Here is a 17580-nt window from a genome sequence, read left to right as displayed (position 1 = left end):
TGTTCCTCTAGCCGAGTTTCACATGATCAAAACTTCATTGCATGCAAGTTTGAATCCAACCCACACAGAAAAGAAAAACAGCCACTGTCAAAAAGCAACAGTTTTCAATGCAGTTTTGGCTCACAAAATGCATTATTCAATTACTGATCTATCACCAACGAAGAACATAAGAAGAGTCTGCTGGATCAGGCCAAGTACACTTTATTGTACTTGTGTTGTTATCCACTTGTCTTTAGATCACAAAGTGACCCCAGTTGATGTTTTCATCATACGTCAAAGAGACAAAGTTGCACGATAAGAGGCCTAGAGCCAAACATACGACCAGTTATTTATAACACGTGTTAAATTTAGTTACAGGCCTCCTTGGGGTTTTGTTCCAACATAGGGACATGAGCTCCCATTGCTTGGTCCCAGCTCCTGCCAACCTAGCAGTTCAAAAGCACGCCAAAAGTGCAAGTAGATTTATAGGTACTGCTCCGGCAGGGTGGTAAACGGCATTTCCGTGCGCTGCTCTGGTGTCAGTGTTCCGTTGCACCAGAAGCAGCTTAGTCACGCTGGCCACATGACCCGGAAAAACTGTCTGCAGAGCGGACAAATGCTGGCTCCCTCAGCCTGTAAAGCAAGATGAGCGCCGCAACCCCAGAGTTGTTCGCGACTTTACCCTTTACCTAGGGCTTATGGAAAAGGCTACAGTATGTCTTGTTGATAGAGGGTGAAGATGTTGAGAGATTTCACCTGCATGCTCTAAACTATTTTTATTTTAAAATGCTTGTGTGATGCTTTCCCAGGCAAAGGCTATCAGAAGAGATTTACAGCCAATAAAAACTACAAGCATTAAAATCAAGAATAAAGATCATAGATAAATATAAACTCAGAATTTCAGTAACACAAAAACATTCCAGCTTCCTTAAGTGAGTGGGGGGGGGAATTAACCAGGGAAGGCAATTTGAAACAAATCCATTATTTTGAAACATTCTGAAAAGCTGACCACCACAGCTCTACTTGGACAGAGGTCCAAACTGTGGAGCCACAAAAGACTCCCTCTCTGCCTCCTAGTCATTCACATAATAGATCTAGGAGGTGAATACATCAAGAGGTCCTATAATTGAGATATCAGTGCATGGGCAGGATGGTATGGTGCATGTAGCCTTTGAAGTAACTTGGACCTAAATCATTTGGAACGTTCAAGGCTAAAACCAGCACTTCAAATTGGGCCTGAAGACATATTAGGAGCCAGTGTCATTACAAGTGTTATTGAAGCTGACTGCCATACACCCATCAGAACTCTGGTGGTTGTGTTTTGAAGCAGCTGGAGTTTCTGGACTATATTTAAAGAGAGCCCCACATACAGTGCATTACAATATTAATCTAGTCTAGATGTGACCACAGCATGGATCAGATCTGTGGCTAGTAGGTCTGTCAGCTCCAGAAAGGACTGTACTTAGTGTACCAGCCAAAGTCGATAAACTACACTCCTGGATACAAATGCTACCTGGGCTCCCCCAGTCAGTATTGAAGCCAGGAGAACTTGGGTCCTTTAACAGCAACAGTGGGGAGCCTTTGTTGCATGGGCTTTATTTGGTCCACAAGGCATTTTCCGCCAAACCATGCTCACCTGTCCCACACCTGATACCATATGCAATGCCAGGCAGCTAAAGACACAGCTGCAAAGGAACAATTGGGAGCTTAAAAAGCACTCCTGAGTGTTCCTTGGCAAGCAGCACCCATTCTCAGCACCAACTGACACTTTCAGTGAGCCCCTTTGAACTTGTCCTTTCACACGTGTGGTTTGGATTCAAATCATATCTGCAAACTGACAGCTTCAAAAGGGCTTGTTGTCAGTACCAATCAGATGATCAATGCTGAAAGTGAGCTCCTCTGTGGTTACCTGAATTGATGACATCAGGTGACTTTAAAAGTAGGTGGCCCCTCCCACACACCCCAAAAAATAACTCTAGTGAGTTAGTCCTTGATCCAGCCCTTGGGCTGGAGGGGGCGGTGGAATCCATCCCATTCCAGGGAACAATGTTACCCTGTCCAGTGCTAGTTGTAATCCTCCTTCTGAAGCCAGGAATCTCCAACCAACAGCACCTCTGTCTTGCCTGGATTTAACCTCAGTTCATCGGTCCCACAAATGCCTTCAGGCACTGGTTTAGGGTTTCAACAGCCTCAATTACAGTGGTACCTTGACTTACGAACGACTCGACAACCGAATTTTTCGACTTACGAATGGGGCAAAAACGCTTACGAATTTCTCTACATCCAAACGGAAACCGTGGCGGTTTTAGATAGGGTTTTTTTGACTTACGAATTTTTAGATGGGGTTGCTTCGACTTTTTTCTGTTTCCAATGCATTCCTATGGGAATTGCGACTTACGAATTTTTCAACCTACGAAGGTGCCTTCGGAACGGATTAAATTCGTAAGTCGAGGCACCACTGTACATCAGAAGATGGAAACAAAACAGTCAGCTGCATGCTGTCAGCATACTGATGACACTGCAACCACATCTTTAGATACCTTCCCCCAGAAGTTTCATGTAGATATTAAAAGACATGGAACAACAATACAGAGCCCTATGCTACCCCATAAATGAAAAAACCACTATGAAGCCATTATCAGCCCCCCCAAACTAAATGTGGTTTCTTTCCATAATTGCACCGTTTCAAACAGATTTCCGCTGCTTATAAACAATGTATGTTAAGTATTACACTCTATGTCACAATTATCTATGCAATGGCAATACCTAAAGCCTTATTAACAATAAACATTCTTTTAAAATTATACTTTTTCCATAAAACACCACATAAATAAAACAATTATCAGATTGACTTTCAGGCTACAAGCATATGCACGCTAACATGAGATCTAAATCCTATCCATTAAATGTAGGGAGACTACTAAATATACAGTATATGCATAAGATTGGGCTACTATCTGGCCTAAGACTTACTGCAAGGGATGACCATGTTAAGCCTGCTGCAGCAAAACAAAGCAGTGCCCTACGGCACCTTAAGGACTCAGTTGCTTCTGTACTTTTGCCAAGTACCAGAAGGTCCAATAAATTAGTACTTGAAGCTCTCATCTCAAGAAGCACCAAGATTAATTTGGAGTGTTCCAGAAAAAACAGAGTTATATTTAAACTATGTTGTGAGGAAGAAAGATATCCTTCCTCCTGTGACTGAAACTCTGAGTAGGACTAGAAACCCACTGGTGAGGGGGAGAGAATGGAAGGGCGGGCGGGAGGGGCAAGAGGTACAGTTATAGCTCAGGAAGACTGATACTTAAGCCAGACTCCTCATACCTAAAAAGCTTTTGTTAACAGAGCACATACAAACTCGGAAAATTAGAATATCGTCAAAAAAGTGTATTTATTTCAGTACTGTAATGCAACTTTTTATTTTTATTTTAATGTTTACAAATGCTTTCTTTTGGAAATTCCACAGTAATAAAACAAATAGTTACAATAATACAAAAATAAACATTGCTAATACATTTCATTAATTACATTCTATTTATAATTGACCCACCTAACGACAATAATCACAATTACAACAAATAAAGGCTTGACATATCTTGCTTTGCATGTCATGCATCTATCTCATATACTGGTTTCACGTTTTAAGTTGCATTACTGAAATAAATGCACTTTTCAACGATATTCTGATTTTCCAAGTTTCACCTGTATGTTGTTAATTTTAAGTTTTTACTATGCTCTCTTGAAAAAAAGTTGTATGTTGTGAATGGCCATGGAATATGATTAGATTTTTTTTTTTTAGTGTGACTCAGTCATCAGCTCTAAAGCTTTTCTTACATCCAACACTCATTACTGCAATATAGCAATGTGACATGCAGCAAGTTGCATGCATCTCTTACACCAAGAGCAATCTCAGGAGGCTGCTGGTTTGAGTGGAGGTATGCCAGGTGGTGAGTAGGCTGCTTAACATATGGCATGTATACATTTTTCTGCCCAAAGTTAGTTGCAGCAGGAGTGGTTGGGTTTTAAGTAGGAAAACAGTCTGAAGGGGAAGGGTTAAACAGCCTCTTTCAATGCCATTGTTTCACACAAACTTGCATCCTCCTAAGGCTGGTTTCTTACACAGACTGTCTAGTTTGGTCCTTTATTCTTTTTCCTTGATATAAGAATGACAAACTGTGACAGTGAATTCACTCAGATTTACTAAATGAGACCTTTTAAAATGTTTATTTTAGGTGTAACATGGATTTACTTCCACTGGGTGTACCAAATAAATCATCTTTTCAGAGAGCCAACTGAACTCCAGAACTTCATCTTCATAGAGTCTTGAGTCTGTTTTTCTCACAGCCCCTTTAAATCCCTCCCCCCTAAACGACCCAGACTCTGCCAATATTCCTGTATCTGTGTCACAGTAGGTATATAGGTTTTATGCAGTTAAAATCCAATACCGAGATACCCCTTTCAAAAGTTAAAAAGCCAGATTAATAAATGTTTCTTAAATATATGCATTGTGTAACTATCATTTCCAGTTTTCCAAAATAAAAATATTAAATAATACCTAACAGCTGCAAACGGTCCTTCGCCATTGCCAAATTTGTCACCATTTTAGACTGCAGACGGCGAGCTCGATCACAATGATCTCCTTAAAAAGAAAGTTAAATATTCAGATTCAAGCATAATTACAACAGCAATGTTTGTCCCACACTATAGCAAAAAAGAGAAGTAAATATTAAAATTACAACTTAAAATATACATGAATCTAAGAGTAACTGACATAGGGGAAAAAACCTAATGATGCTCTGCATAGATATCTAACATTAGAACAAGTCTGTGCATGCTTTTCTCTCTTCAGGGACATTTGCACAAATGGGGAAATATGCAAATGAACACAGTAGTAAGAACATGTTCAGACTAGCTGTATTTTCCCATTACATGTGCAATTAGCCTCCCTGTTCATATTTTCTATTCCCTGCCATTATTTCAAAATACTGATATGGAACTAGCAATAGTATTAGGTCTCTTTCTGACAAGTAGTATGTCAGATTTCTAAACTGATGAAAAAACCATTCTAAAGGAACATGAAGTGCAATCCTTTGGATTGAGTTTAGCCCCAAGAATCTCTAAACAACAACAAAAACTTCTAAGATATTAATAAATGCTAACTATTTACCATGCCACATTTACATTACAATTTTAGTATACTTGTTTCGCCAATTTACAGATAGGAAATTACATCAAAATTAAATGTGTATTTAAAGCTTTCAACTTGCTTTTAAAAGCAACACCAAAAAAGTTAGTGCGAAGGTACCGATAGCAAGATTAACTTGAGCCAAAAATCTGACTGATTTTTATCCCCATCCCCTCTAAAAGGAGACCATGAACCATCAACAGAGATACCGGTACTTTGTAGAACCACAACTGACAAACAAAAACGAAATCCAGGATATCTGTTCAAAATAAAAGTTCAGCTAAGAAACAAGTGGTAGATAATATAAACTATCCACAAACAGAGTGAACCATTAGCACGTGAACCCATTATTACTATTATTTATTGAATTTATATACCATCCTATACCCACGTGTCTCAGGGTGGTTCAGAGTTATCTGGAAGGCATAGGTGCCAACTCGCCGGGGCCCTGGCTAACCGAGCACCCACAAAATTCCCCATGAAGGGTCCGGGCACCCACAAATTTTGGTGCCAGGGCCATGCTCACTGCATGGCACCTATGATCATGGAGCCAAGGTGGCACTCCTGCTGGAAGGATTTCTATTCTTGCATTTTGTCAAATTTCTGTACGTACTCCATTCTTTCAAAGAAGTAACTGGCAACAGACATGATGAAGGCATGGTGGGGAAAGGGGCTACAGATGTTGTTGGACTCCAACTCCCATTAGCCCTTGCAGCCATGCCCAATGGTCAAGGATGCTGGAAACTTTTGTCTAGCAACCTCTGATTAATTCCATTTAAAAGTATGGTTCTGATTGTCCAGGATCAATCCTAAATATTTGTTGTATCCCATTCTGAATTCAGTATTATTCAACATGAACTGGAACAGAATCAGTTTAGGATCTGACTTTATTAGCCTGAACCAGAATTAATTCAGTACAATTTTAATGGCAGATGATTTTTTGGTTATTATTTAGAAAATTTAATGAGAATCGGTTTGAGTATTTCCAAAACAGAGATTTTATTTCAAGTACAATTAGCTGTCAGCAATTAAGGAAGTGTATTGCATTCAACAACTCTGGCCCTGTTCACACACCACATTAAAACATAAACTAAGGTTTAGGTTTTTTAATAAACATTTGTTTATAATTTTGTGAAAAAATACCAAAGCCATCTGCAACAATTATAATACAATAAAAACCACAAAAACAATTAAAACAGATCACCAGCTGACTACTATGAGAAATGTTTCTTAATTGTCTACATAAGCCTTGTGGCAAAGAAAAATTTACAGCAAACATTTGAAAGTTAATATGAACACTACTCCTCTGCCACTCCTGCTGCATTGACAGGAAACAAGCTATGGTCTGGTGGCCAACATATCTTGAAGTCTGTAGTTTTTGCTCCAAACAAACCACAACCATAATGCTAAACTAGACCATGGCTTGTTTCCTGGCAGTGTGGCAGGAGCAAACAACCAGTGATTAACCTCAAGGAAACAAAAAAACATGGTAATATGGCTCAAGGTCAGAGGAAAAAAAACCTAACCATGAAAAACTTTTTTTTTTAATTCTGCAAAAAAAAAAGATTTACTAGGTTTTCTTTGCCAATTTCAATTGCTCCTTCTATTTATTCATTTAAATTTAGTATCAAAATAAGCTCACAGTTTCACAGACACAAGGTTGGCCTACCTTGACCAGTAACTAGCACAGCTATTCCTTTTTCCAGTTCTTCAATCCCCTTTCTGTACCATTCAACAGCTTGTTCCTTTTGTCCTGCTGAGAAAAAGTTGTTTGCATACTTTCCGTCATGAAGAATGGTCAGAACTACAGACACTGTATAGAGCCTATGGAAGTTATTTGAAGATGGCTACCAGTATGCACATTCAGACTTGTGTTTTCTCTTCTCCATCCTCCAGCTCCCAACACCCCAAATCTGCTCAACCCTCTGGAACAGATTTTGAGGCTTGTGGGGCCTGCAGGGGGTAACTGCTCCACACTACATTGGATCTCAACCAGTATTAAAGCTTGTTCAGAAAGCAACCCAATAACAATATATGCAGAAAAGTCAATTACACATCGAGGAGTTGTTATGGAATTGATGAAATACAGAACATTCATATTGTGCTTTTGATTGCCTGCAGGCCGACAAGTAAATCAACAGTATCCCCATATGCAGATGGAAAGCTAAGGTATACAGATAGTGGTCTGACTAACGCTATCTAGGAAGTTCATGACTGAAGTGACCTCAGACTTTCAGGTTCAGAACTCACCTTGACATTATGCTACTCTGACTGCCTTCACATTCCAATTTTATTTGTTTTAAAGAAACAAAGTGTCAATAAAGTATTTAGATAGAAAAACGAGAATCTGGATCACAAGAGAATATGAGAATGAATTCACAGTGCCTTGCTTTTAATATCAGATTACTCAAGAGAGCACATAATCAAAGTCTGAAAGTTACCCGATTCAATCCCACACAGGAATGCTGGATCATCCACACATCAGCTGCTACAAGTAAATCCATACACTCCAGACCTCAAACGGGTATGGTTATATCAGGTGAACTATAAAAAAGCACCTTAAAAGCAAGAAGCTCCAGACAGCTCACATTAGCAAGCAAATCCACATGCTAGAAGGAGAAAAGCACAGCCAAGCAGGGCAAATACCCGTTCAATATGTGAGAATTTCTTTCAGTTCAAATCCTGAACTGAACAAACCACATTAATATGTTGACACCGTTTGCAATACAGTCCACGAAGTTTTGCAGTAATTTTTTTGCATGTGAAGAATCAGAGTGTTATACTACCGTAGGAGTCAGTCATGAAGCTTACTATGTGACCCCGGCTCCCCCACTCTCTCAGCCTAACCTATCCTAAACCTACCACAAATTATGCAGTTGAGCTTCCCACATTTGGGGAAATCGCAGGGGTCAGCACACCCAGAGTGCAATGGAAAGATATTTTCATAGGCTTGTCAAACTGTCTTGAACTCATTCACTTACTTCCTTATCTTGATTCTGCTGAACAAATGAGATAGAAAGGTTTAATCTTAATGTTTCAGATTTGTTTAATCTCTCATACAAAACAATCAACGGGCAATCAGCTATATTACTCCCGGATATTGATTATTTCCACACTTTCCAGGAAAGCCATGTAGTGCCACAATCACTAAGTAAAGAAACTAAAAGGGCAACTTGGGGGGAAAAATCTAATTCAAGCTATGTTTTGAAAGTGATTGGACACGGGGTTCAAATTCACCATCAATTCCTAAAAATAACAAAAGGCAAGAGGTGACATGATAGATGTTTATGAAATCATGCATGGCATGGAGATAGTGGTTAGAGAAAAGTTTTTCTTCCTCTCTCATAACATTCATGGACATCCAATGAAGCGGAATGTTGGAAGAATGAGGGCAGCTAAAAGAAAGTACTTTAGGCAACACATAATTAAACAATGGAACTCACTCCCACAGGAGGCATCAATGGCCACCAACTTAGGCAGCTTTAAAAGAGGATTAAAAAAAATCACGCAGGACAAGGTTGTAAACAGCTACTAGCCATGCTGGTAATGGTCTCTCTCTATCTCAACTGTGAGAGGCATTGTGCCTCTCAATACCAGTTGGGTAGAGTGATGTTGCACTCATGTCTAGCTTGCAGTCTTCCCACAGGCATCCGTGTGGCCACTATGAAAACAGGATGGTGGATGAGCCACTGGCCTGATTCAGTAGGCTCTTACCATGTTCTTAATGTCAGTCTTATTTCTTAATTTTGTTACATATGTTGGCAGCCCAATGCTGTTTGTTCAGAACCATAACTTCTGGTAAGGAAAACGTTTTGAATGTAAAAGGTTCAATCCCTGGTATCTCTAGCTAAAAGTATCTTAGGTATCAGTGTTGGGAATAACCTCTGCTTGAGACCCAGAGGTAGGTTAGAATCAACCAGTTGCCTAAGTCAGTGCAAGTCTGCTTCAACATATCCAGCTCATTGTATTTAAAAATATTTGTGACTTCTGCATTAGAAAGGCTATTTTTCACTGTTATTCTAAATCACAACCAAATAAGTAAATGGAAAGAGTGGGTCTTAACCTATTACCTGTACATTAAGTAAAACTTACAACAAAAACCTCACTGCAGTCCCTATTTATTTATTTATTTATTTATGTGTTTATTGTTGCTGTAATCACAAAAAGTGGTTGGTGGTTGAAGACATTTAAAATATTCGAGAGTCTCTGCACACAACGTTTTAAAAGCTTCTATCAATGGCTTATCTTTTACCAAAGCTGTCACACCAGGAAACATTGAAGGTTACAAATGGCAAACGATTTAGCTTTAAAATATTTGAACTCTCATGTTCTCTCACAAGACTAACAGCTACTGTTACAGTACAGTACAATCACCCTTTAAAAAAAAGGCCCTTCTGAATAGTTTGCATCCACAGAGCTCACCATTCCACACATTTCCCCCCTCCCTCAGCATTACCATCTCAAGAATTTGTCTGAACCCCTTAGAAACTTGAATTTGATATGCAGCCCAAACAAGTTAACAGAAGCAGCGGCTGGGTGAAGGTGTATGATGAACCACAGTAGTACAAGCTGAACTCGGAGAACAAAGAGACTAAGCGGGTAACACAAAGTCTCTTTCACATTCACAGCAAAGCCTCCCTTTACATAGACTCCACCCACCAAGTCCTACATTTCAGCACCCTCCATATATCGTAACATTCGCCGCCTGTTATGGGGTTAATATACCTATACCACCACAGACTTTTCACTCTGGAGCAATTCTCTTCAAAGCCCCATGGATTTTAAACCCCTGCCTAATTGCGCGCGGACTGAACCATCGCTGCCAACACTACAAGGAGGACCTAAAAAAACACTCTTCAGTCCCCTCGACTGCGAGAGCAGATGGGCGAGAAGAGCGAACTCGGAAGCAATTTATCCGCATTATGAGACACGGCGCCAGGAAGGGGAGGTTGACGGAACGGGGGGGCACCGAAGATGGGGGGCGCAGCCATCCGACGGGCGTGAGGCGACGGCGAAAGGGGGCTTCTCCTCGCCGCACGCCCGTCCCAGTCCTCCTGGCCGGCATCCCCTTCCCTCCGTTGGCACCGTCCTCGCCGCGCTACACAACCGCTCCCCCCACCCACCCCCATCCTTTGCCGCAGCCATTTCACTTCTCCCGGGGCCTCCCTTACCGGCCTCGTCTTCGTCGATGCGCAGCGCCGTGGAGATGCACTCGAAGGCGCGCTTGTGGCAGGCTCGCACTGTCTCGGGAGCGTCGCCGACGCCGGCCCTGGCGGTGCCTTTGGTGGCTGCCATGAGGACGCCGCCGCGGGAGAGCCGCTCGCAGAGCCAGGCGAACAGCAGCCCCAGCTGGAAGGCCAGGAAGCGGAGCAGGGCGAAGGCGGCGAACAGCGGGTACGAGAAGTAGTAGAGGTTGCGCTTGTGAGGGGAAGCCGCCGCCGCCGCCGCCGCCGCCGCCTGTTGGTGGTGGTGCTGTTGGTGCTGGACCGAGGGAGCCGGCCCGGCCCTGGGCGGAGAGGAAGTCCCGGCGGCCCGAGTCGGGGAGCTGGAGGCGGCTGAGCCCTTCTTCTTCCCTCTCCCGCCCGGAGAATTCATTCACCACCGCCGTCGCCATAACCCGCTGCCAGCGACTGACAACAACCAGCCGCGCGGGCCTGCCATGGCACAGGCTACGCCCCTTTCCCTCAGCCCTGCTATCAGGCACAGGGGGCACTCGCAAGCGCGCGCACGAGGCAATATGCGCGGCGACGCTTCCTGACTAAGGAGCGCCGTTACAGCAGCCCTTCGCCGGCCGCCTGGACGCTCTCGTCAATTTGCGCCTGCGCGAACCGCATAAGCGACAATAGGGGGCGTGGTCGGCACTACAGGCGGTAGGGGAAGGAGGCAGGTCAACCCGGAAGGCTACCATTACGCAATGCTTCTCACGTAATTAATGGAGATAGCGGATTGGCTGGCTGGTGTGTCTCTTAGTGTTGGCGTAAGAGCCAATGCAGTACTGTACAGTACCACCGGTAGTACCACTCTATATTGCACCCGCTTTGTGTGAAAGCGGTGCACTCTGGGCAATGTAGTCAGTAGGGAATGCAATGCGTAATGGGAGTTAGGATTTCTCCCTTCTGTCCTCAGCCTGTTGACAGAATGTCAAGTCAAGATGGGAGGGAGGCAGGGAAGTTTTCTACAGATCGCCGCAATTAAAAACTAATCTGAGGGTGTTCGAAGTAATATAAAACACATAAAATTACATTCTACAGAATGAAGCAGCAAAGCATTAAGAGACATATGTGATGCTGGTTATGTTTTTGAATAAAGGACCTATTTAAAACAATAATTAATTAGAAGCTCTATTCACTATTCCAATACCTTTTATTTAACCACATGGATCACCACAATGTCACTATCTCTTCCTATATAATTTCCCATATCCAGGGGGTAGGCCAGTTGTCTGTTCTGGATAGGGTTGCGCTCTTTCTGGGGTGTGTCTCTGGACCCATGTTTGTCGTTGCTAAAAAGCTATCAGGCACCATTAAAGGTTTTACTTTCAGTATTCAAACCCCTTAAAAAGTTGGAATAGGTTGCCTCATATAGCCCTGCCTGGCAACTGCACACCTCTAAAGAAGCACTGCTGAGACTACTGTATGCCTCAGAGGTGTGCTTAGTTTGTACTGGAAATGAGGCTTTGAGTGTTGAAGCTCTAGCCCTCAGGAATTAATTACTGTTTGAGATTAGACTGGCGCCCCATGTCTTCATATTTAGGTGGCTACTGAATATGTTTTTGAAGACTTTCCCTGAAGTGTGACTCAGTCCTTTTATGGAATATTACTTATTCATATTTTTAAATGTTTTTGTTTTTGGAGTGTGTATTATTTGTTGTTGTTTTTATCTCATTTTATCTTGTGTACTGCTTTGAGGGCATCAGGCTGTGATGAGGTTATTAATAATAAACTTTAAGAATCAAATAATTGGAAGATGGCATAAAATATAGGCAACCTATCTAGTTTCTAGTACACATAGAATGCAATCCTATGCAGAATTAATCACTTTTGAACCTATTGATTTCAATGTAATACCTAACTGTATAGGATCAGTAATGCATTTATATGAAAGCTAATTCCTAGAATACAATTTTCATTTTCATTTCACAAATAGTAATTTTAAGCATGTTGTGGAAAAGCAGTGGAAAAGCATCGGTTTGGATTTACAGACATTATGATTTGTACCTATCACAATTATGCTGCCAAGGAAAGGCAATCAGATCCAATGTTAAAGGATGCAATTATCTGTCCTGTGGGTCAAATAACATAAATGAATGGAATATTCCAAACTAGGAGTTTTCTGTCAAATTTTGAAAACCTGCGGTCGTTTTTTCTTGATGAATACTGGAGGCAAACTTCAGTCATACCCTCAGAATGAGTATCCTTTCTTTCAATGGTAGGGTTGCCTAGTTAATATTGCATCCCAGCATCCCCTCCCCTCCTCCTCTTTGTGCACTTGGAATGAGACTGTGCTTTCACTGCAATATTGATGCTTCTGAGATTCACCTCCACTGCAGGGAAAGGGATGATACCATTGCCCATATGTTAGCAGAGCCAAGGGAATACTGGGTGCACCCACTCCAATGTAGAGTGACTGATACATCCGACCATAGCTGCCAAGTTATCCCTTATTTTAAGGGATTTTCCCTTATGCTGAATAGGCTTCCTCGCGAGAAAAGGGAAAACTTGGCAGCTATGCATCCGACATGGCAACTTAATTTTAAATGCTGAGTAAACCTGTTGAAGAAAGTAGACTATTGATTCCTTTCTTACTAGAGATGCTTTACTACTCAATCCCATCTGGATATCCTGCTCCCTTCAGGAGAGTGTTTTCTCTTTCTGTCAATTCAACACTGCAAGCTAAATTAGTGGCTTCTCTGTACTAGCACATTTTGAATTGCAGTACCTGGCCCAGTTCCCTTTGAAATTTATGTTCTTTTCATTCGACCCAGCTTTTAAAGGATGCTGGTTGCCATGACAAACAGCTGTTTTACTGCTTGGTTCCCTACATATTTTTTTTTACATTTTGCACAAAACTTTGACATCCATCTTGAGTACTAATTGCTAGACAAGATGATTTATTATTACTGAACACAGAATGAAGAAATACTTCAACAGAATTCAAACTTATTTGATCGGGGTGAAGAGAAACGAACAAGACCACACTTTTTCTTTTTATTCTGATTTTCACATGCCGAAAACTGAGAACAGGGTTTGAGCGATGAGCTAACCTCCACGCTAAAGCCCATCCATCCTTCACAGAAGGAGCTGCGACCGCGACAGAGAGTTCCTATCTTCTCAAACAGGCGAATCCCCACCCCGCCGCTTCTGCCTTGGTGAGCTCTCTCCATTACGCAGGCGCGCTAGAGGCCCGAATAGCTTGCCGCTTTGGAAGCGCGACATTTCCCCGCTCCCTCCTTTACGGCGCGCCGCTGTACGACAGCCGAAGTTCCTTGTTTACGACTCGTCTCGCGGATTGTTTCGCTCGTTGCTCCGCGACGGGTGGTTTTTCTTGCTGACTTTTCATCCTCGAACCCAAGAGCTGCTCGGCTAAGCGGAGGTGAGCGCGGGCTGCCGAGCCGCGGACCGAGGTTCGCGGCGCGGCGTCCATCCTCCCCGAGGCAGCCTTGTGGCCGGAGAGCGGGAGCGGGGAAATGGATGTCCAGGGGCCGCCTGCTGCCCTCTTGGCGCTTCTGCCGCTCGGGCTCCGGGGGTCCTATAATTCTGAGCGTAGCCAGCGCGGGTCCTTCGGAGCCACGAGGGTCGCTTGACAGCGCGGCCTTTAAGAAACGAAAAGCAGGCAGGCAAGCCGGCTGTTGGTAGTCGCGTTCGGGCTGCTCCTCGATCGGATGAAGCTTTTCCTTACGGACGCATAGGCTGCAATTGCAGGCACGCTTACTCTGGAGTAATGTAAGACCCATTAGATTAACGGGGACTTACTGCTGAGGAACCGTGCGCAAGTTCAATACGCAGCCATTACAACAGGGATGGGGAATCTGTGGCCTTCCAAATGCTGTTGGTCTGCCATCCCTATCTGTTTTCTGTGCTTATTGTGGAGGTTGAGGTCAGCAACATCTGGATCGACAAAGGTATCATTGCTTTCTCAGCAGTGCATGTAGTTGATCCTGCTTCCCCCATCATTTGGATAGAAATTAACCTTTCTGCTTAAAACAACTGACATTTAAACCCTTGATCTTCTTGTTAAGGGATTTATTTTTAATGAAAATATATCTGATAAAAGATCTCTTAACGGGGAGTTATGAAATGTGTCATACCAAAAGACACTTGGAAGTTGTTGGTAACATGAACTATCAGCTTTACTTAAGAGAGAGATTTCTAAAACTGATCACAGTGTAATCAGTAACTTTCTGTTTCCTCCCCACTAAGACTACTTCGTATTTGCTAACTTCCACACATCATGGAGACAGAACAGATTATGGAGAGCCAGCCACAGGTAATGCCAAACCCCCCAACAATACCTGCGTTAGTGAGATTGTGTGTGTAAGAGATATTTTATAACTGTGTGATGCTTTGCAGGTTCCAGAAAATCCTCATGCGGAGTATGGTCTTACAGAGAACGTAGAGGTAACTAAGTTTATAATGAGAGTTAACTATTCCCTGTTGAAATTGGGATCTGCTCTATTTTTTGTGATTGTATTTCTTAATTGTAAGTTTTTAAACTGTATTGTAAATGGTTGTTGGCCATGGTGGGAACTTTGAGTGAAGGGTGGGTAATGAATTAAAATAATAATAGTCTTATATTGATACTCTTAAATTAAGAGTACAATTTGCTAAAGTTGTTTATTCATAGAATTGAGTGAAGCTAGCGATAAGGCCTCTGATCCAGTCATGTGTTAGGATAGCTTGTCTAATACAACTGTACAATCTCAGGTATTTATTATGGAAGTGCCTGAGCTTGTGCGGCTCAGAATGAGAAAGATTTATTTTGCTGTTTTTAAAAGCTTTCATCCTGGCATTAGTATTAGTATAGTATTAGACTGTTGCATATATGAAGATCCTCAGATTGATGTTAACCTATTGAATAGATTTGCATATTTGTGTGCATTTTTGTGCAAAATAATTTTTATTTCACCACCATTCACCTCATCTAGACATTTTTGCTGTAAATCTGTAAAAATCAGGCCATGAAACAGTAATGGCTGTCTCATGGAACCATGGTAAGCAAACAGAATTTTCAAGGAAAGAAACATTTTTAATGGGGCTTCTGCATGATTTTTTTTGGAGAAAACATACAGTACTTATTTCACTGAATAAGTAAAACGTATGGATTTTTGGTCAATTTTTAGATAGTCCAGAAATGCATGACTTTATATTTTCAACTTGAACACTGAATTGCTGTCTTCATCTAGTGTTTGTTTACATTTTAAGCGAATAGTGGAAAATGAGAAAGCAAGTGCAGAGAAAACATCAAAGCAGAAAGTAGATCTTCAGTCACTACCTACGCGTGCCTATCTGGACCAGACAGTTGTGCCTATCTTACTACAAGGTCTTGCAGTACTTGCAAAAGAAAGGTAGCATATTTGTTTATCTTTCATGATTTCATTCTTAACAACGTTCACAAACTTCTGCTTGCAGTCGTTTTATAGGTCTAGTTCTTACAAACAGCGAGGTGGGAAATATATGACTGGGCTTTACAACAGTGGGTAGGAGCTCAGGTGAATGAATTTTGCACACTAAATAATCATTTGCACATAAACAATGTAGCATTTTGCATCATTAGACCTTACTCCTTGATATGCTGTTTTTCAAGCATTTTTGTATGAAGAATAATTCATTCATGTGAGCCCACACTTGTATTTTGAACTGATATAGTCCTGACACTTATATGCCACCTCATTTGTTGTGTTTGAGAGTGAGACTTTAATGCATGTGTGTGAAGTGTGAAAATTTCTACACAAACTAGAAGTAGTTATGCTGGCTCTGGTCATCAGCCTTAATTTGATAAGCACTACTTAATTTGATAAGATTGATATACAATCTGATTTGACATGGCTATAATGAGAGACCACAGCATTCATTATCCTGTTTTTTTTGGGGGGGGGGATGTATTGCTACTGGATCACTACTACTCTCCTGTTATTTCTGTAGGAAGAGATGGTGGGAGCTCCTACAGCCAAGCATTCCTAAATCTACATATTTTTAATCCCTGTTTCCATATGTCTAGTAGTTTTCCCTCATTTCCCTTCCCAAGCAGAAGGGGATTGGGATAGACAGTAAGCATAAAGTAAGTAAATGTAAGCATTTCCCCCTCATTTTTCAGGCCCAACAACCACCACATAACATTATAGTTCAGCAGCTTTAAGCCATGCCAGTCCAGTATAGGAGTTAAGGAATTCATTTCCATTTTAAGGAATTTAACACTTGCCCCAAGTTAAAATAAAAAAGCAGATCAAACGAACAGCTGTAAAAATCTGACATTCTTTGAAACTTTGTAATTTAGCCCACAACAGATGGAATTAAGAGAAAAAATGCTAATGATATAAGAAATTAAAATGTTTTCACTAGCAACTCTACATTTACCAAGTGCCTGCTACTTATGGCAGAATCCTAACCCATGTCTACTCAAATAAATTTCTGTTTAATTCAATGGGGCTTACTCCCAGATAAGTAGGGTTAGGACTGCCGCTGTAAAGTATTAAAGTAAAATGTTTTGTGATCCCAAACAATACTCAAGTACTTTTAGTCTTTTTAAATCTACTACATACTGTGGGTTCCATTCCTGAAATTTTAGGTGGGTAATTTTGATAATTTAAATGAAATTAAAAGAATTCTTGAATTGGTAGCTATGTACAAAACCACTATTCTCTTTTTATTTTCAGACCACCAAATCCTATTGAATTCCTTGCAGCATACCTGTTAAAAAATAAGGCACAGTTTGAGGACCGAAATTAATTTCATCTTCTGATGACCATTTGACTGATCAGTATATATGCTAAATAACCATGAATCATTGTCTGATGTATAAATCCTACAAAAACAAAAACAAAATCACTTTTGCTCAATTTCTTTAGCCTTTTTTGAGTTATGCCAGGGGCATGGGGAGATAACACTACCACTGTGTCAGCAAAATCGACACTGTATCCTATACATGCACAGCCTTAGAAGGGAAAATTATACAACACAGCGCACATAAAAGGTTTTTTGCCAGTGGGAGGGGCCAGGAGGTACAACAAGGGCAGACACAAGCTGATGACAGCAGCCTTGGGCAGCTTGAGGTTGAAAGCAGGGGCCATACTCAGCTTTTGTTGTGCAGTCATATCAGAGACAAAAGAGAGAGCCATACTTGCACCGTTAGTACACTTCCTATTTTGCAGGATTAGCCAGCCCGGCCAGGTACTATCCCAGCAGGATTCATCGAAGAAG

At 41.6% G+C, this 17580-nt stretch overlaps 2 protein-coding genes across 7 annotated transcripts in view; one reads left to right on the top strand and one right to left on the bottom strand.

The window, feature by feature from the left end:
- SPAST (spastin) overlaps window positions 1-11486 on the bottom strand; it is a 33769-nt gene extending 22283 nt beyond the window's left edge. For 2 of the 5 annotated variants that reach the window (XM_035108310.3, XM_035108312.3), the window contains exons 1-3: window positions 10336-11486; window positions 6834-6920; window positions 4535-4618 (exon numbers count right to left, since the gene is read on the bottom strand). In XM_035108310.3, the coding sequence (XP_034964201.2) occupies window positions 4535-4618; window positions 6834-6920; window positions 10336-10759 (595 nt within the window). In that variant the 5' untranslated portion in view covers window positions 10760-11486. The remainder of the gene's footprint in view (window positions 1-4534; window positions 4619-6833; window positions 6921-10335) is intronic. The other 3 variants (XM_035108311.3, XM_035108313.3, XM_088666505.1) reach the window with 2 other exon arrangements.
- Window positions 11487-13642: 2156 nt separating this feature from the next.
- Window positions 13643-17219, top strand: DPY30 (dpy-30 histone methyltransferase complex regulatory subunit). Of its 2 annotated transcripts, none has more exons than XM_035108314.3 (5): window positions 13643-13756; window positions 14584-14650; window positions 14734-14781; window positions 15586-15728; window positions 17037-17219. In XM_035108314.3, the coding sequence occupies exons 2-5, from the start codon at window positions 14615-14617 to the stop codon at window positions 17107-17109; spliced, it is 300 nt and encodes a 99-aa protein (XP_034964205.1). In that variant the 5' UTR covers window positions 13643-13756; window positions 14584-14614; the 3' UTR covers window positions 17110-17219. The 2 variants fall into 2 exon arrangements, with proteins under 2 accessions (XP_034964205.1, XP_060128876.1); XM_060272893.2 differs by having other exon boundaries at window positions 13643-14106.
- Window positions 17220-17580: the final 361 nt, after the last annotated feature.

Source organism: Zootoca vivipara, chromosome 3 (genome assembly GCF_965207765.1).
Source record: "Zootoca vivipara chromosome 3, rZooViv2.hap1.1, whole genome shotgun sequence".
Lineage (NCBI taxonomy): Eukaryota > Metazoa > Chordata > Lepidosauria > Squamata > Lacertidae > Zootoca > Zootoca vivipara.
The sequence above is the reverse complement of the archived record's forward strand: the minus strand, read 5'-3'. Positions and strand labels throughout refer to the sequence as shown.